The sequence below is a fragment of the Canis lupus genome, chromosome 4 (assembly GCF_003254725.2).
Source record: "Canis lupus dingo isolate Sandy chromosome 4, ASM325472v2, whole genome shotgun sequence".
Classification (NCBI taxonomy): domain Eukaryota; kingdom Metazoa; phylum Chordata; class Mammalia; order Carnivora; family Canidae; genus Canis; species Canis lupus.
In genome coordinates, this window is record NC_064246.1 from 42,504,680 (window position 1) to 42,524,548 (window position 19,869).

A 19,869-nucleotide genomic window follows, 5' to 3' on the forward strand; every position below is an offset into this window, starting at 1 on the left:
TTCATCTGCACTGATAAGAATCCAGATAATACATTCCCTAGATGTTTTTTCTTATTTTCCATCACACACAACCAATCTGATCATACCTACAATCACAACCAAATTGCTTTTCTAACTTTTCCTTATAGCCAAGATGAACATAAATTATCCTTTTGCAGGTTGCATTTGAATGCCTCTATCTCTGAAGTCCTTCAAAAGAACAGTTAACCTCGTAATACTACTCATAAAACATCAAATCTCTTAGGTGTTCTAACATATCAGCTCAATTGTTGGCTACTAGGATCTCAAGGACAGACAGATCAACTGCAAATACCAGCTCATCTGTCATGCACAACCTCCCAGAGCCAAATAACTGTCAACTCCCAGAGTTCTGCTCTTTCAACTCCCAACACCTCTATCATTGAAGATTCCTGGAAAGTTTTCTATCTCAAATCAAATGAAGAATGATAGATGAAACACAGAAGAGCCTCAAATCACAAATCAAGTTCACTGGATGAAACATAACTCTATAACATGTTAAGATTCATATTTTTCCCTGGATGAGCTTAGAGGGAACAATTATAACCTATTCATAACTCTCTGTGTTGGATTTTTAAGTTGTTTTTGATCAATGCCTGGTTGTAATTTTATAAAAGAATCTCTCCAATGACACAAATACTGTTGTATCCCGGAGGAACTGCAGAACTAATCAATCACCCTTACATAACAAGCACTCACTGTGAAAATAATGTCCTCGACCGCACAATGAACTTGAACACATATTCCAAAGCTTTCAGGGTTCTTAGGATCGGCTCACATTGCTCCCCTCTGCTGGAGGTATCCAAGTAAGTCTTCAGCACCGTCATCAATTTCCTGAATAAGGGATTATATTTTCAAAACACATCTTTCCAGCCCACAGCATGGTCATTAGTTTGCTCCATAAATTATAAAGCATTCAATCAAAGGTTAAAGTTGGTGGTATAGCTAAGCTACTTGTTTACAGCCCTAAAAATAACTCTGCTTAAAATATATATTTTTAATACAGAGAGTGAATAAGTATTTCTTTCCAGTCCATAGAGAGCTAGCAAAGAAAAAAACTAGTGAGGAAAAAAAATATTTTGACCGGGAAAACCAGTCATAATCAGGACATGAGTGGGAATAATGGTGGTGAGAATGCTCTTTTCAGCATTTGCTTCCTACAGAAAATGTTCTAATAGTATTGTGGAACTCCTGTACTGAGAAACTCCCCACATTTCTTCATTATCAGCAAGGCAGACTTCAAACTATTTGGCCTAGCTTTCAAGGCCCCTTGGCAAACTGGCCTCTCCCACCTTCTGCAGCATCACTTCCTGTTTGTAACTATTAGTTCCCTGTGCCCATGCTATAGTGGGCTCCTAGCCCTGTGCGCTTCTCCTCTCTAGCCTCTGAATCCCAGTGTCTATCACAAGTGGCTGCTCAGTAAATGATAGCTGACTTCCTGAATGAATGAATGCTTTCATGGACTTCTACCACAATAAAATACTCATTCTAACCTATGGGTTTGCATATGTGTATTTAACCCAGATAACCCAGCATGGATTGGGTTATCAAAGGGAGAACTCACACAGCCCAGTGCAAAAGGCAAATGCTCAAGGTCCTCGTGCCCTGGGTATCCTGGCAGGTACACAAGAAACCCCCACTTTCACAGGAACTTACTTGTAAGCCAGTGTAGCACTGAAATGCTGTTGAATATAAGCCTCCAGAACGGTGTTGAAATGTTGGAATTTCCGGTCAGCAATGAGTCCTATTATGTAGATCTGAGGAAGATTCAAGGGATCAGCGTTTGGGGGTCAGATCAAGTAAGGTGGGAAGCCACACTCACATGGCATCACTGAATCTCCTGCAAAATGATGTTGCTCAGGAATTAGCTCACAGGTATATTGCTAGCCTTTTCCATTAAGGTAATGTCTCTTCTAAAAAGTATTTCATGAAGAATGCTACAGGGTGTCAAAGGATGAAAAGGTTTTGTGGTCAAATAAGTTGGACAAATCTCAGGATACCATTGTTAGGCTGCTTTCTTTATGGCAGGGTTTTTAGAGTCTTTAATATATTCACATGCATGATGAATCTCTGAGAGGTCACACAATGTCCAGAACTTCCCTAAGAGCTATCTAATCAAAGGATCTTTTTGTCACAAAGCATCTTCTTTGAGGGCTAGCTTCCCAGGACACCTTCTGGGAAGCACTGGATCAAGTCACAGTTGTCTCCAAGTAATTTCTTTAAAATGTAAATGTCATTGACATAAGTAGTTAACATTAAAACTTTATTGGTCACTGATAGACATCAACACTTAAATTTCCCTTTTACTCACCCTGCCATGCTTTCAAATGAACTAGAAACAAACAACCAACCCAGCCCTTCATTCATTTATTGCTCTGGTTGCTAGAAGTTACAATGCCTCCAAAAGAGTTCATGAAAAGGGCCACAAGGGCCACAAGTTCTCAGTGTTCTCACAGTGAGATACACATTAATGTCTAATGTCACTAAATACCTGTCCCCTCTTTCTTACCAAAGCATCAAAGACGAGGATGTCATACTCATTACTTTGAGAATGCTCCATCATGATATTGAAGAGGGCATCTAGAGTATCCTGGAGAAACTGAACAAAATAATGAAGGTCATGTTAAAAAACAGTGCAGGTGACCCAGATATCCCACTCCTCGGTGTATCCCCAAGAGAATGAGAGCACACATCTACCACATGCTGCATTTAAAGGTCCAGGAAGCTTTCTTCTCAAGAGCCAGAACTTGGAGCAACCCAACTGTCAACCAACAGCATGAATGAACATATGGCAGCATTTTAATACTACAGAATACTCCACAGTAATATAAAAGAGCAAACTACTTCTACATGCAACAATGAGGATAACCCTCATGAGAACTGTGTAGAGTAAGATAAGTCAGACACAACAATGCACATTACTTATTACTCTATTTTTATGAAATTCAAGAACAGGCAAAAAAAATTCATAATGGCAGTTAGCATAGGGGAGGTTGAGAAGGGATATGAGGGAACCTACGGTGATGCCAAAAATGTTCTCTATCTTGATCTGGAGGGTGGGATTATGGGTGTATACTTGTGTAAAAATACAAGGAACTATATTCTTAGGGTAAGTGCTCTGTACATATTTTACCATTTTATATAGTTCAATAACAAACTTTTTTAGAAAAAGAAAAAAGGAAGCAGAGGTGGAGACAACGTAATTCCCCCCCAGATGCTTCACCAAACTGCCCAAAGATGATAGACTTTATGAAAGGATGTCTGGGGAATTTTCCTGCTACTGCCGAACCAGGTAGATGGGTCATTAGTGCACATTTAAAACACTGACCTGAAAATTCTACCATTGCTTCTCCATGTATGGAAAACTAAATAAAATCTGATGCTCTTCCTTCCTAAGGGATGTGTCAATATTTCCTATAGTCCCTGAAAACACTACCAAATAAAGATGTTTAATCTCAGAGTTTCTAGCTTGACCAAGTTCCTGATGGAAACAAGATCACCAAAACCTATGGGAAACACTTGTCCCATAGAACTGGAGAGAAGAATTGAATAAATGGACCTACTTCTCAGACACTATATTTTTCAACACCATGTGGACACAACAATACATATGACATTTGTATTATTTTCTGCTTGTTTCGCTTAAAATGTGAGCCCTGATGTCTTTTCCTTTTTCATGTATAATGGCATAATACTCTGTAAGCAGCAGGAACTAAGTATATTTTTTATTTCTAACAGTAACATGTGAGTAGTACTAAGAGATCACACTATTATAGCAACTTATACCAACAAAAATAATTAATAGTTACTATTTATTGAACTCTGGTATGATTTACATGTTTAGTTCAATATTGTGTACTCTGTGCTAAGTAATTTTTAAATATTATTGCCTTGAATGCTCACAACCACTCTATCAAATATGTCATATTCATAATATTATCACATAAAGTTGGCAAGTGGTTGAGCTGAGATCTACATCCAGGCTGATCTCCTTCCAGAAACTGAACACAACCCGTTTTCTACAACTCAACATTCAGCATCATTGAACCAAATCAGCCTCTGAATTTCCAAGTAAAGTTTTCTCGTGGTAATTTGGGACACTGTGTCCCATTGTTAGAGACAAAGTCCAATCTCCCTCCACACTTCATTTGCTCCCCAAAGCCACCCATAATTTAAAGCTCTGTCACTGCTGGATGAATACAAACAAAATGAAGCCCCACTGACCTTCACCACTTCCTCTCCATCGACAATCTTCAATTTCTCTAAGTTCTCCTGTAACAGCTGAGGCTTCATGCGCCACTTCAGCAAACCCAGCAAGCCCACTGAAATAGAGTCCAGACAAGCAGAGTTACTATTATTGGGGTAAAGTGTCCATTCAGGACTTCCTTGGGCTTACCCATGCACACATGCACATGCGTACTACATTTATTCAACTCTTCATGGTTTCATTACCGTTCTGGGTGAGCTTTGTGGAACACACCAGGGTGGAAATGGAGAACACATCTCGGGAGCTGACAGAGAGCCCCCCAACACTGCTGGAGCTTCGACTTAGGGTGGCCCCCTTGTTTTCCACATGGTGTCGGTAAGAAGGAAGTGTCAGGTAAGCACTGGCATCCTCCATCTTCTTACTCTCCCCCTGGAAACAACACCTTGGTTACTTCTCCAAGCCATGGGTACCTGCCCAATGCCACATAGAGCTTGCAGTAGCCAGCTCACACATTGTAAGGTCCAGATAGTCAAAATTAGAAAAATCATCAGAGAAGCAACAAACAGCAGCTGGTATGGCAGGGCTATTTTTCCATAAAACAGACAAGAACCCGGGGATCCCTGGGTAGTGCAGCAGTTTGGCGCCTGCCTTTGGCCCAGGGCACGATCCTGGAGACCAGGGATCGAGTCCCGCATCGGGCTTCATACATGGAGCCTGCTTCTCCTTCTGCCCATGTCTCTGCCTCTCTCTCTCTATGTCTATCGTGAATAAATAAATAAAATCTTAAAATAATAATAATAATAAAAACCAGACAAGAACCCGAAGTTACATTAATGGAAAAGGGATTGACCAACAAGTTGAAGGCTCTGTGGACTTCATTATCAACATGAAAGGAATTAAAGATTCCCCTGACAGGCTATTTTGAATCCTCCTAAATTTATTGAGTTGTTTTTTTTTTTTTTTTTTTTAAAGTAGGCTCCACAGCCAGCATGGAGCCCAATGCAGGACTTTAATTCACAACCCTGATGTAAAACCTGAGCAAAGATCAAGAGCTGAACACTTAATTGACTGAGCCACCAAGGCCCTCCTAAATTTCTTGAGATGTTAACACATGCCCACCAGCAAGGTAAAGAATTGGCTTAAAGGAAAAGTTAATGGCAAAAGCACTAGAGTCTGAAAGTCCTGGGATCTAGACCCTGTTCTACCATTCAAAGTCTGTGATATCTTGGATGCATTGCTTGGTCTGTCTGTGTATTATTTTTCTCATGATTAAACTGAAGACTAACCATATTACCTACTTCCTAGAAATTTGGGGCAGACTAATTGAACATAATGCATATAGAGCTTTTAGCAGAGTTGTTAGACATCTAAGTCCCATGGCATATGGAAATGAATGGTTACAGGTAGGCATTACAGGAGTTAATGTTTATTGAGCCCTTACTCTTACTGGATGCTGCTCTAAGTGCTTCATATGCCTTGGTTCATTTCATTTAAACCTCACAATGGCTACTATCACTGTTGCAGACACTGCTGTCATCCTCAGTTTACAGATGAGGAAACTGAAACTTAAGGAAGATGAATACCTTGCAAACTGACTCTGACTAGGCCTCCCTCCCACCCCCCATGAATTCAGAGTCCATTGAGGAAGAATGGCTTTCAAGGTAAGAACTACCTTGATGTGTCCTAAATGAGAAGATAGCAATTGTGCAGAAGAAGGGGGTGGAGGTTTTCAGAAAAGCCAGAGAAACTCAGAGTGCCTGGTGATGAAGCCTTGATGAGGCTCTGTTTGCCATGGGGACCACAGGCAAAAGAGTGTTTTCAGCCCCTGGGGCTGAGAATGCCAAGGACAAGTGTTGATCCTTATGCAGGTGGCTTAGTCTTGTCTTCCTTCACAAACACAGGCTTTGTCTCCAGCACAGACATCCTGCTGCCACAAGAGAGGTTGTGGGAAAGCGTGCAGGTGAGATCAAGGCAAACACTTTCCACTTCAGGAAAACAGTACCAGTCTCCTGATGTAAAATAACAATGGCTACTATCTGTAAAATAACAATGGCTACTATCTGTAAAATAACAATGGCTACTATCTGTACACCTTTTTATACACAGCCCTTCCACATGGGTAATTTCACTGGTTTGTCATAAATATTACCATTGCACTTAAGAAAAAAGAAACTGACACTCAGGAAATTGTGTGAGATGATTCCAGATTTAGTTAGTAGCAGGATTGGGACCCCAGATTCTGATATGTTTCCATTAGTGGCAGTGAGGCAACTCTCAAATGTTTCCTGCTGGTCTTCTACACATCCCACGGAGGTCTTTACAGAGTCAATAGCCCATTCTGTTTGTAACAATAACCTTTTCCACTTATTCAATGTGCTATGTGCCATCATGATTGTGTTTACATGAGTGGTCTTATGTGATACTCAACAATTATTCACTGAAGGCTCATAGAGAGAGAAGCAGAGGCAGAAAGTTAAGATTTTGTGCAAGGGCACACAGCTGGTGAACGATGTTGTGTGTGATTCTGTGGCCCTTGCTGTTAACCACTAAGCAATCCTGTCATCTTCCCTTGGCTTCCTGTATCCCACTCATTGCAGAGTTAATTCAAACTCATGGTACCTTTAGGACAACCAAGTCGTGGCATCCATCTTGCAGAGTGGTCCCATCTTCCTTCATTAACTTCACATAGGACATGGCAAAGTTCTTTTCTCCTTTATCTTTAGCTGGAAATAGCATTGTGAGGTCAGGAAAGAAAATGACACATGTGCCACCCAGTTGTCCCACTCCTCTCCCCTCAGGGGAGCTTCAGAGATGCCATTTGGTCAGGTACTTACATTCCAGGGATGACCGATGTCGGAACATGAATCTCAGATGGATCCTCTGCATGTCTTCAATAGGGACAGCCACCTTGGAAAGCAGAAACCAAAGCTCAGGAGACAATGAGTTAATCAGCCTTCCCTACTCCAGCCCACCCCCCAAAAGGCAGTCTGACCATTTAACTAAGAGAGCTGCATGCTGATTCATTACCCATCCATCAAGCCTGATGAACTGTAAATAAATTACATAAGAACTAGCTATGAAGAGAAAATAAAATACCAAATGTAATCCATTTAGCAAATTGCATTCCTACCCAATGAAAAGAGGTCCGTAAATTATGGTGGGTTAAAATGAATCTCCCCAAATTGATATAAAAGTCACATAACTTTAGCACAGGATTTGATGCAATGCAAACTGCACAATGCACATTTTCCTTACACACTCCAGGAGTTCTGGCAATTGCAGCAGGGCTTAGAAAATTAGCAATGGTCATTAGGGGGTATGCTTGAGGACCCTTGTTTATGCAAATTCATAAAAATGCTTGAATCCAATAATATTTGGGAAAATCCTGGGGCTCATTCCCATCCTTGGCTGGACAGATACTGAGATGCTTTTACCTCTGAAGACACAGAGCCAAATCCCTCAGTCCTTGGTCACCCCAGTTTCACTGTCCAGTGGTGGTCTGTTGCACCCTTGACTGAGATGCATCAGGTCTGGCTCTGGACTGCCTACCTCCCAACACCTCACAGCTCTCTCTGTAATGTGCAATTCAAGCCAAAGCAGAGAAGCTTAGCGACCTGTGAGGAAACCACTTTGATTTTTAAAAGGGACAAGTTTACACTTATAGGTGACTCTTAAAAGCCAAACAGATGTATTCTTGGGGCACTTTCTGCTCCAGAGAATGAAATTTGAGCCTGAAGAGTTCCACCATTTGTGATTTCAGACAGAACAAAGGAACTGAGAGTCTGATGGGCACTGCAGTCCAATTCATTCCATTGTAAAATCAAATGGCCACTCCAAACTATAGTCATATGAAATGGTGGCCTTGCTGAGGCAAGGCAGAAGCTCTGTAACTTGAAAGCTCAGGGTTCACATGGAGAGACATCTATTTTAACAACCATGGACACGGGCTAGCAAAGAGAAATAACTAGAGTACAAGAGAACACAGAAAAGAGAAAACCATCTTGGCTCAATAGCTTTCTGACTGCAAAGTTGGGCAGGCCATCATCCTGAAAAGAGTGAGTGCAGGGAGACTGACTGGGGAAAATAGGAATATAGGTGACAGGCAAGAACCACGGAGTTTTGGATAGCTATCTAGGAAAACGAACTTACATGAACGTCTTGTATTTGGGTTCAGAGCACCGGGTGAATGGAGACTGCTACTAATTACAAGACAGACACTTTTTTTTTTAAGACAGAGATATTTGAAGCTGTGTTCAAGCTTCACCGTTCACTGAATTAATTCCAAACTCTTCTTCCAACACACGATATTCTGTTCTGCTTCGTGTGATAATTGGGTAATGTGAATATTTGTGATTAATGTCACTTTTGTCTCATGCACCCTCCCAAGACAATATCTTTCAGGCATTAAGTGGTCTTTCATAGGTTCACATTCACTTGCAAGCTCTGTTGCTCCTCATGGCTGAGCAGAATGACATAGCTTGGTGCGTTATGCACTGTTAGCAAGAAGATGCATCTGGACAATCCTATAGTGGCTGGTCCTGGGTCTGGGAAGGATGATCAAAAGAACCAGGGTACTCACCCATTGAGCCACCATTTCCATTGCCTGACACACCACTGGACACACACTAAGGTATTGCTTCAGAATTTAGGGAGATGTCTTAGAGCCCCGAGATACATGTTTACTGCTATAATTATTATTTATTATTATTACCTTGACTGTTTCCATCCACCGTGGTTGTTTGACTTGATAGTACACAACGGACCGATATTCATTCATGGGCTTGTCCCCAGCTCCCACACAAATTGCATTCTGACCCAAGAAAAACAAAGAGAAAAAACACTACAGAATTGCCATTTTCTGTGCTTGGGCAATTTTGGTCCCACAGCCAACACTGACCTTAGGGTCTGGGAACCCCTCACCCCCCCGCCGTCACCAACTCTTCTGTCAGGTATCCTTCTACATTACAGATTTATACATGAACATCCCTGGCCCCTGGAGTGACAGCTGCTTAACTACAGAAATTCTATTACTTGCATTCTGGAAACCACTGGAGCGCACCAAAGCACTGATGTGACTGCCTTATTATAAATGGTAACCAGCCTTGGAGTTACTGCATGCTGCCAGTCTTATTAATCCTATTTGTTCCTTAAATCTGAATGTGCACAAAGTTTACAAACAGGCTCAGATCAGTCAAGCAGCAGCTCATTCTGATGGATCTGATGTTAACACAGAAGCTGGGAAAGGACTGGGAGCCTGGGCTGCAGAGAGCTGCAGGGGCAGAGGGGCTAAGGGAGCCCCACGGTTACCAAGCATCTTCTGGTATCAGGCCCATGCCAAGCACTGGGATATGGGCCTGAGTCAAATATTAAACCTGACATGACAGTTCACAGTTTGGGGGAGGGATTGTTGGATAAGCAGACAAATCACTAAAAAAAAAAAAAAAAAAAAAAGGCAGACAAATCACTAAATAACACAATGTGATGGTAGACACATTTATGTCTTTGATATAATAGGTCACAGAGAAGGGACACTTAAGTGCAGTCTGAGAATCCAGGGCAGATTCTTAGAGGCGATGACAGGTGAGGATCTTGAAGAAAGATTCCAAGTTGTCTTTGAGCAGAAATGTGGGAAAGAGATTCCAAGCAGAGACTGAGCACAGAGCAAGCATACCTGTATAGGACATTTATTGTTTGTCATAAAAATCAACCTCACAATACCAAGGAAAATTATCTTCTGATAGAGTCTGTCAGCCCCTAATTCTACCTCTCTCTGTTCTTTCTAGTTGTTTGGCCCCCAAACAAGATCTAAGTTAGTGTCACCCAGAAAGGGGCCTAAGAATTTTACCTCCACTTTCCAGAGATTTAGGGACATAAAAATTGGTTTTAGAGCCCCAAGCTCCCAAATTGCAAAACTGCATGCTTCTGGGCATTTTTAGGATAACAGACTCCTCACCTCTTACCAGATTTCATCAGATTCATCAATGGATCCTTGACTCCATCCTCCCATCCCACGTCCACCCACCAGGTTAAATAACCAAAGTCGGCCAGTTAGAAGCACTCGAGGACCTCCTGAGAGAGAAGCTAACTTGTGGGAAGGAGAATCCTGCCTCTCTCACTGGGATTCTCCCTCTTTACTTCTGAGCTAGAGGGCAAGAATGATTGATGGAACTCACAGCCAAATCGAATCCATTTCAAAATAAGGATATAGTGTTCTTTCAGATTAACCTCTAAAAAAACAAGAATAACCAGTAAACTAAAAATAAGGAAAGACATTCTCTTGGTTTTCAGTGGGATGGAGTCTTTCAGAAATTTTTAAGCCTGAACTATAAACATGCTTTCAAAGTCTTTCTAACCATTTAGAGACTGCTTTTTGTCCACCATTATGCTGAGCCCTTTACATGTACTACCTCACTTAATCCAATCCTCACAACCACCACCAATGATCACTGCTATTATCTCCATTTCAAAACTGAGAAAACTGAGGCCCTGAGAGGTTGTTACTTGCCCAAAATGATAGCAGAGCTACCATACATTTCAGACCCACTATCTCTCTGTCCTTCCATACAAGCTAGATGCTTTCCAGCTTCCCAAGATTTATAATCCAGTGACATTTATGGGCTTAGAGTTTCTGTAGCTCCAGTGAATCCCATGTAGCTTATAAAATCTAAAACTACACATATATCTCTGGTAAAAGTAAAGTTGCAACTGATTCCCACAAAACTATCTTGGTGATGAAAATTTTTGATTGTCTAAGGCTATAGAAATAAAGATTCAGTATTACTTTGAGAAAGACCTAAGATTCTCACCTTCAACATCCCAGAGATAAAATTGAATGTTTCCACATGTGTCAAGAATCATGACCAGGGACTAAGCCCGGTTTTAGAGAAAATATAAATTTATATATGTCTCAAGTAAGCCTATTCAATAATTTGCCCAATTGCTCAGCCCCGTGGTCCCCAATTAGCAGTAAGAATTCCTAGTTGGTTTCAGGTCAGTTGAAGGCAATCTGAGTAGGAATCAGGAAGCCTAGAGGCTTTAATGCTGACTTAGTCTTGGTAGACATACCTTAGCAGGAGGAAAAGTCAGCCCCCTCATACAGGCCCTACTTACCTGGCAGTAATCACCTGAGGAACAAATGAGACCATGGATGTGAATGGACTTTAACAGCCAGAGTGTTCTACATCTATCAGGCTATATACTGGGAAGGGGCCAATTAGCATGCACAAGGCAAGAATCAAGCCGGAAGACTACTATACCTTTCTAGTAATAATGGCTAATTTTAATGAACACCTATTATGTAGCACCTCATTTGATGTTCACAAAAGCAAGGTGTTAACTGCTATTCTCCTACTATTCAGACAGAAAACTGTAGGCATAGAGAGATTACATAATTTGTTCAAAGTCATTCCGCTAATCCAGGCTGCACCGGAAATTGAACTTGGCTGCCTGGCCCCAGAGTTCATGATCTTAACCACTATACTACCCTATTCTTCATGCTCTGCCTCTACCCTCATAAGCTAACTGGTCTCAGAAGAGCAGAGGTTCCTCAGCCTCGCATTGAAGTCTTCTCACTGGTCCTCAGACTTGCTTCTGGCATCCATCCCCATCAGATTGCCCATTTGCCTCGGTTCCTGCCAGTCGTTCTGCCTCCTGAACATTACCCCTCCTTCTTGTTTCCAAGTATTTACTGTATGCCAGGTGCTTTACTGCTACCATTTTGTTTAACTCACAACCCCATGAGGAGGAGATGATGATTCTTCTTTAACAGACAAATAAAACTTGCCCAAGATTATGCAGATAGAAGGGAGGTTGGGATTTGAACCTGATCTGTTTGATACCAGAACCCACCCCATTAGCTTCTCTGCTATGGCCCGTCCTGAACAAGGTTGCTAAAACCCCAAAGTGAGCCAAGGACAAGTGTAACCTACTCGCTCTGTCCTTGGCCCTGCTCTTCCAAGGGCAGTGTGCACCTGGAGCAGGAAAAGAAATAGATATCACTCAAGGGACTGTTCTCACAGGAACCTACCAGGATCAAGAGTGTTTGAGTGTGCTGCCTGACACTTAATTAGGCAGTAATATTTATTTCCGCAAATAAAGAAAGAACAGCCTCCCACAGGCTTCCTTAGCAATTTTCAATAGTCAGTCAGCTGAACTCCCCCATAACTTGCCTAATAGAGGAAACTGCAATTACCACCATGCCCCATAGTTACCTCTCCATTTCTGCCCCCAGAATACTTGCTTATATATTCATCTTTGATGAATGTGTCTGCTCAGCCTGGTTGGGTGTGACTGGAAAGGGTGGCAGAGGGTTGGAAGTAAGAATGGTTCAGAAGCGAGATAAAATGCCTGCTTTCCTGTTAACTGTTCCTTCTAATTTGTCCTTTGGCAACATTGAAGGCAAGTGTATCAGTGTTTTTAAAAATGAAGCTGAGGTTTAAAAGTTCTCCAACAGGTAGTTGGATAAAAATAACTTCAAAGCAATGGTCTATACGTTTGTGAAATGCAATTTCCCTTTCAGATAAAAACCCTTTGCTCTTCTTTTGTGTTCCTTTGAGCAGAGTGTCTCTCACTTACTTTACTTTTCAGAATCCAACAAAAAGAGGATGAGTTAGACACTTGGATTTTTGTTCAGCTAGATATTAATTAATAGGACCAATCTTTACCAACAAAAAGACAATGGGATTTCTTTAAATTCAAAAAATAATTATGAATCTTCTCAGAATTTGATAGAAGTGGTTATTAGCATCATTTTTTAAATTTATTTTATTTTTTAAAAAATATTTTATTTATTTATTCATGAGACACAGAGAGAGAGAGAGAGAGAGAGAGAGAGAATGAGGCAGAGACACAGGCAAAGGGAGAAGCAGGCTCCATGCAGGGAGCCCGACATGGGACTAGATCCCAGGTCTCCAGAATCACACCCTGGACTGAAGGCAGCGTTAAACCCCTGAGCCACCCAGGCTGCCCTATTAGCATCATTTTTGAAAGGAGAAATAAACTGGAGGATTTTTTTTTTTTTTGAATGGATAGGCATTAGTGTCAAGTGTTTAAGAGGGCCCAAAACCTGGGCTCAAACCCCATCTCTGACATGTACAAAATTTACGACCTTGGGAAAGTTGTTTCCTTTGAAGGTTTAGTTTCCTCCTCTGTACAAATGCATCATACTTATCTCAGCATCTTGCATATAGTAATTCCTCTGTGAATGCTAGTTTTGTTCTTAGGTAGAGGGTAGCAAAATCTGCTTGAGTCCCAGGCCCCAAGGCTAGAGCAGATGACTTATCAATACTCACATCCCCACCCCACTGTGCTATCTAATCACCTACTGTGGCCTAAGAGGAATCTTTGCCCATGCTGAAACGGCTGCTGAGAGCTGATTTTATTTTCAGCTTAGGACTCCAAAATGAGAAATTGAGAAGCAGAACCCTCCCACACACTGGACACAATTGCTGACAACCTTAAAGGAAATATAAGTAAATAAATGTAAACACACATGAGAAATATTGTATAGGACATATGCTGTATAAATATTTATAGCAATGTGCTTTGCATTCTTGAATACACTGTGTTGGCCCTCTGGAGACCAATTACGAATAAGGCTTTCCACCAGAATTTCTAGCTGAGTGCTAGGGAGTTGGATTAAGCGTTGGGAATGTCTGTTTTGAGGCCATCCTGAGTCTCCACACCAGCCCAAGGCTCTGTATTGATCCTTTTTCTTGCCATGGATTTTGCCCAAATAAACCAGCTCAGGTTTCAATCAGAACAACATTTTAACAGCAAACAGCTGACCTGTAAGCTGAGGCCAAGCAAAAAAAAGGGGGGGGGGAGGGGAGAATAAAAAAAGAAAAAGAAGGGATCATGAAAGGAAAGAAACAGACACTGAAACACTGGTTTGATGTAAAGACAAAACAACATGAGGTCAAAAAAAAAAAAAAAAAAAAAACAACATGAGGTCTTACTACAGGCCAGCATGCAAACCAAGTTCTAAAGATGTAGATCACGTTGCTCAAAGCCATCTCGAAGGCACCTGACATTTAGCGAGCACATTGGGATGGGAAAAGCAAATCTTTGTGAGCAGAAGCACCCAAGGCAGCCAGGGCACCCAGAGTAGCAGCAGAGTCCCTTACAGGCAGTGTTTTGCCATCCTCCGCGCACACACACATGATCACTTCCACGTTTCTCTGCGTGGTCTTGTTGTACTTGTCAAAGTCGCCTTGTAATAGAGTGATGTAGATGTCATTCCTGACATCCCCTGCAGGCAGAGGGAGAGAGAGACAAGAGTTGGTGTCTATGCCGCAGGAGAGACACTGACTAGAAGGCACAGGGAGTGGGGGTGTGAAGGCAAGTGCCCCACCTTACTGTCCACTAATGAAATTAAGATCAGACACATTTCAAAAAAAAGCATTGTTTCCTCATCAGGGAGGCTGGAGAAATAGGTAACAAGGGGATAGAAGAACACTAGGACATCAGTTGCAAAAAGGTAGGTGGGATGATCAAAATTGGCTGTGTTCTCTCCATTAAAATTATTGAATTTCCATCCTCTAGTGACACCTTCTGGGAAGGCAAAGGAAAGCTCCTTGGCCCATGAATAACAACCACAGTCCACAGTTGCAGCCACAGATCTTTTACTGTGCAGGAGCAGACAGAGTGATTTTGCGAGTATCCAAGGAACACGGGGGTCAGGAAGGAGGTTTGGAGGGTCTTCAGGAATGGGAGGCAATAAGAAATGAAAACCCCCCAGAGGAATGCACAAGGAATTGATGTCTCAGGTAAAACAGGTACAGCACAGGCCCCCAGTGGACGACTATACACTGTGAAAAGGAGTATATCAGTAAGAGCAGTTGTGGACACAAGTCTAAGGCAGGTTAAAGACAAAAAGGGAAGTTTTAAAACAGTGTTACTATATAATCTCATTTGTTTTTATTTTATTATACACACATTTGGACAATTTTAATAGTGGTTATTTCTGGAGGCAAAAATTTGAGAGAGCTTTTAACATTCCACTTTTTACCTTTTCATGCTATTTGAACATTTTACAACAGGCATGGAGTCCTCTGGTTATAAAAAAATTAGTTTAAAAATTTAAGAGAGTGACAATATTCTCCCCAAAAGAATAGAATCATTCTATATGTAGTAAAGTAGAAAGGATGTCCATGATAAATTATTAAGTGATAAAGCAAGTTGTAGAACACTGTATAAAGTATATAGAGTAATGGTATATACAGCATATGAAGTGTGATCCCATCTGCGAGGGGAAAAAAGTGCATGTGTGTGTATCTATGTGTTTGTGTTTATTACATGAATGTATGGAAGATTTTGAGATATACAAGAATCCTTTTCAGTGGTTTCCTTCAGGCAGAGAAATAGAGAAAAGGCAGTAGAAAAAGAAGTGGTTGACTTTTTAAAAAGAAAATGTGATAAGCCAAACTACCACCACCCCCACTCCACCCCCAACCCCCACCCCAGGGGAAGGCCTAACCTGGCATAATGATCTCTGGGAAGCCCAGTTTCCTGGCCACCACAGTGGTCCTGTCCACCAAGTGTGGGTAGTCCTTGCGGATCTGAATGATGTCACCCACAAGCATCTTCATTGTCACCCAGAGGCCTGGAAGGGAATGCTCACCATGAAAAGCCCACTACAAGGTATTCTCAATCTCACCCTCTCATCTCTCCCTTTGGGCTCTTCCTGGAGAAGACCACTGGAAGCAGAGAGAAACAATTACAGATGCAGTGATCCAACCGAGAAGCAGGAAGGAAGGTGGAAAGCAGAGGTGCTCTGGAGCCAGACATCTGTTGGTCTGAATCGCACTGGTAACTTCCAACAGTGTCAGCTTCTGTCAAATTAATCCACCTCTCTAAGCCCAGTCTTTGTGGAATGGATACCATCTATCTCACAGAACTGTGGTAAGAATTAAATCAAATATGGAGATACATTAAGGTGCCTGACACATGAGAGATAGTCAGGATATATCAGTTCACCTCTTCTTTTGGGCACTAGAACATGCCTCCCCGATTCAGGAGATGTGGTTTCCATTTCCATAGATCACATGCTCCCATTTTTCACAACAGTCTTGTCTAGAAGGAAGGCTACATTTTCCAGGGTTTCGGATTTTGATCTGTTTTCCAAAGAATCAAGAACTCCCAAGCCAGAGCTGAGCCCACTCAGCACACCGTGGCACTGTACCTTGCCCTCCACTGTCTCCCTTGGAGGCTGTGACTTTGCCCAGCAGGCTGTGGAGAAAGTCATTCTCAGCTGTCACTCTGGGAAGGAAAAGAAAGCACAAAATGCTTGCATGGTACTCTCATGGGGTCCCCACCTTGTGGTTCCACGTGCTCCAGAAAGTTCCCAGCCCCTCCATACACCTTAGGTAAAAAGTGAGCCTGCCCATGCCAGCTCAGACAGCATACATGCCATCAGGAAACATATTTCTCGGGGCACCTGGGTGGCTCAGTCCATTAAACATCTATCTTTGGCTCAGGTCATGCTTCCAGAGGTTCTGGGATAGAGCCTCGGTCCGGATTCAGGCTCCCTGCTCAGCAGGGAATCTGCTTCTCCTGCTCCTTCTTCTCCTCCCTCCCACCTATGCACAAGCTCTTTCTTACTCTCAAATAAATAAAATCTTTTTTGAAAAAAAAGTAACATATTTCTCTTTTTCACAAAGCAACATGGGTCTGAGATTTGGGGATATCAGTGCTACAAGTAAAGGCCTTTTTTTTTTTCCCTCTAGAATGCTTTTAGAAAGGAAGGATTCCTCAGCACTCAAAAAAGAACGTCTGTTCAGCAAGGTGGCAAAGACTAGCTGCTCCTGTTCAGTCCTAATTACATACCTTAACTAGAGTCACTGACTTCATTACCAGTAACAAAACTTCATTCTCCTTGGACATCCTTGGGGTAACAAAGTAAGGATGATATTCTCAAACTGAGGGTCCTGCTTTCTCACAGAATCCTTTTAGGGCAGAAAAAGGACATTTATCCTTCTCACTACCCTCCTCTGAAGTCACAGATATTTCTATCCATGAGAACCAGGTGACAATTCCCTGTTATATATTCCTGATAAGCTGTTGCTTCACAGAGTTGTTGTTCCCGTATTACTTGTAATTAATGCATTAATCTTTTGTTGATTATCTGTTCATTACCCCATCTAAACATAAGCTCCATAAAGACCCGGCCATGTCTATCTTATTGACTGCTTCATACCCCATGCTTAACATAGCGCCCAGCCCCCTGCCAGCTTTCAATCACACTCTGTTGAATAAATAACAACTGAGGAATGAATGGGGGAAAAGCTGGTCTGTTCAAGTGCCTTGGCACTGAGATCATCATTTTCTTCCTGCTCTCTCTTCTTGGGAAGCGCCCCCAGGCCAATCAGGAACTGAGGGAAATCAGTTCACCTTGCTTTTGAGCAGCCCTCAATGAATAGGGGTGTGGTTTAAGAGAAAGGAGAGAAATGGGAAATCTCTCACGGGTGAAAAGGAATGAAGTGCTGCTTTTCTTCATCACTCTCTGCTTTCCCCTTGATGATGTCTGTTATGTCCATAACTAAAAACAAACAAAACAAACAAACAAACAAACAAAAACGGAAAGAAAAATCGATTAATGATTTATGGCCTCCCGCTCCCAGGAAATGATGTCAATGGGATGAGATTGTAGAAAAGAAAAAGTCTAAAAAGTCTAAAAAGGCAAAAAAAAAAAAAAAAAAAAAAAAAGTCTAAAAAGGCAAGCAAGTCAGCATCAGACAGCAAGGGTTCATAATGTGCAGCACCTCACAAACACTTCTGGACAAAGCTGGCTGGAAGGTCAGCAGGCCACAGAAATATCCAAGAGATTGTGGTTTAGCAGAGGCAAAAAGTAAAGAGTCAGAACAGTGGCAATGAAATTAAACAAGTAGGTTTGGATTTGACATATATGCATTGGATGCCTATAGTGCCTAAAAAACCCAAGCACAATGACCCCCTATGGGACCTAAGAATCTACTCACCTCCTTTTCATAAACATGCTCATATGCACAGATATATGACTATAGGATCTTTGAACCCTGCAATTCCAGAAGGATCCTGAATCCTCTGAAACTTTTCCTTAAATTAGCCACTAAAGGTCCATAAAACCAAAGTAAAGAACTGCATTAGAGAGGGGATTATAGAAATGAATGTGAGGGCAAGGGAGAGGCATGAAGAAAATTTAGTCAAATATAGCACAGACCCTAAAAGCGTAATACCTCAAACCCTCCAGGCCCTGGTCAGGAACCATTAAAACCATTGAGGTAATAATCTTCCAGTGACTACATCTAGCTATTTGAATTTATTCCTCACCCACTCTCAGTGAGCATAGTTTGGGTAGAGCAATCTCTTGTTCATAGGACTTGCCCAATCAGAGGACCAAAGTAAGTGCTTAGGGGATGAGCACATGGCCTATGTTCATGCTCCTGAGGCTTCTACTAAAACTCAGGGAAAGAGGTGAATTACTAAACTGGTAGGATTGAAGCTTGGAACAGCTGGCCCACATTTTATGAACTAATTGAAGAGTCATCTTCAGAATAAACAAGAGGACATAGGAGCTGAAAGATAGTGAGATATAAATTTGAGTTCCTGGATCCAGCTATGCCTGAAGCAATATATGGTTGAACCTTTCTGTTACACCATTGTTGTCACCTGAAAACAAAAGAGAGCAGACTACAGATAGGGACAAAGGCACATCTTAAGGTAAGGTTCAAGGACCCCTACTGCCCTTAACAGGTACATTGTGATGTCAGGAGTATCTCTTATATAGAATCAGCATTTCAGAGCAGGGCACGAATGAATCAGGTTGAAGTCTCTCATTTTTCAGATAATGAAATTAAGGCCCTGGAAAAAAATGTTTGCCCAAGGTCACCTAGTTAGCTAACTAGCAATAATGTCTGGTTAAAAAACCAGTTAGCTCAGTTATAAGCTAACTTCTTCCACCCCACCACTTTGCAAGCAGTGCCAGGAGACTAGTTGGAGAGCCAACTGGTTTGTGAATACAGATCAGGGTACCTTGAAAGGAAGAACCTAAAACTGTCGGTTTATTTTTTATTTTTATTTTAAAGATTTTATTTATTTATTCAGAGAGACATGCAGAGAGAGGCAGAGACACAGGCAGAGGAAGAAGCAGGCTCCATGCAAGGAGCCAGATTCAGGACTTGATCCCAGGACTCCAGGATCACGACCTGAGCTGAAGGCAGATGCTCAACCGTTGAGCCACCCAGGCATCCCAAAACTGTTGGTTTAGATATGATATAGAAGAATTATAAATGGTACATGACTAAAAATATATATTTTAATAAAAAGAAATAAAACTGGCATATCAATTGCTATTTCCACAGGTCTTTATTTTTATTTTTATTATTTTTTTGTTAAATATTTTATTTATTTATTCATGAGAGGTACAGAGAGAGAGGCAGAGACACTGGCAGAGGGAGAAGCAGGCTCCATGCAGGGAGCCTGATGTGGGACTCAATCCTGGGACTCCAGGATCATGCCCTGGACCAAAGGCAGGTGCTTTACACTGAGCCACCCAGGGATCCCTCCACAGGTCTTTAAATGGTCTTTTAATAAAAAAGGGTACTTTAAAGTGGGTTAATTAAAAGAAAATATATTAGGTAAATAATAATGCCAGTTATAGTTAAATA

At 41.6% G+C, this 19,869-nt stretch overlaps 1 protein-coding gene across 1 annotated transcript in view; it reads right to left on the reverse strand.

Annotated features, from left to right (window-relative positions):
- The window catches only part of DOCK2 (dedicator of cytokinesis 2), a 397,914-nt gene that overhangs the window by 324,451 nt on the left and 53,594 nt on the right, over positions 1–19,869 (reverse strand). Inside the window, exons 11-22 of the mRNA XM_025434190.3 lie at positions 17,687–17,762; positions 16,407–16,483; positions 15,702–15,827; positions 14,350–14,474; positions 8,937–9,035; positions 7,060–7,132; positions 6,845–6,948; positions 4,471–4,654; positions 4,243–4,340; positions 2,528–2,617; positions 1,675–1,775; positions 718–852 (exon numbers count right to left, since the gene is read on the reverse strand). Of these exons, the coding sequence (XP_025289975.1) occupies positions 718–852; positions 1,675–1,775; positions 2,528–2,617; positions 4,243–4,340; positions 4,471–4,654; positions 6,845–6,948; positions 7,060–7,132; positions 8,937–9,035; positions 14,350–14,474; positions 15,702–15,827; positions 16,407–16,483; positions 17,687–17,762 (1,288 nt within the window). The remainder of the gene's footprint in view (positions 1–717; positions 853–1,674; positions 1,776–2,527; positions 2,618–4,242; positions 4,341–4,470; positions 4,655–6,844; positions 6,949–7,059; positions 7,133–8,936; positions 9,036–14,349; positions 14,475–15,701; positions 15,828–16,406; positions 16,484–17,686; positions 17,763–19,869) is intronic.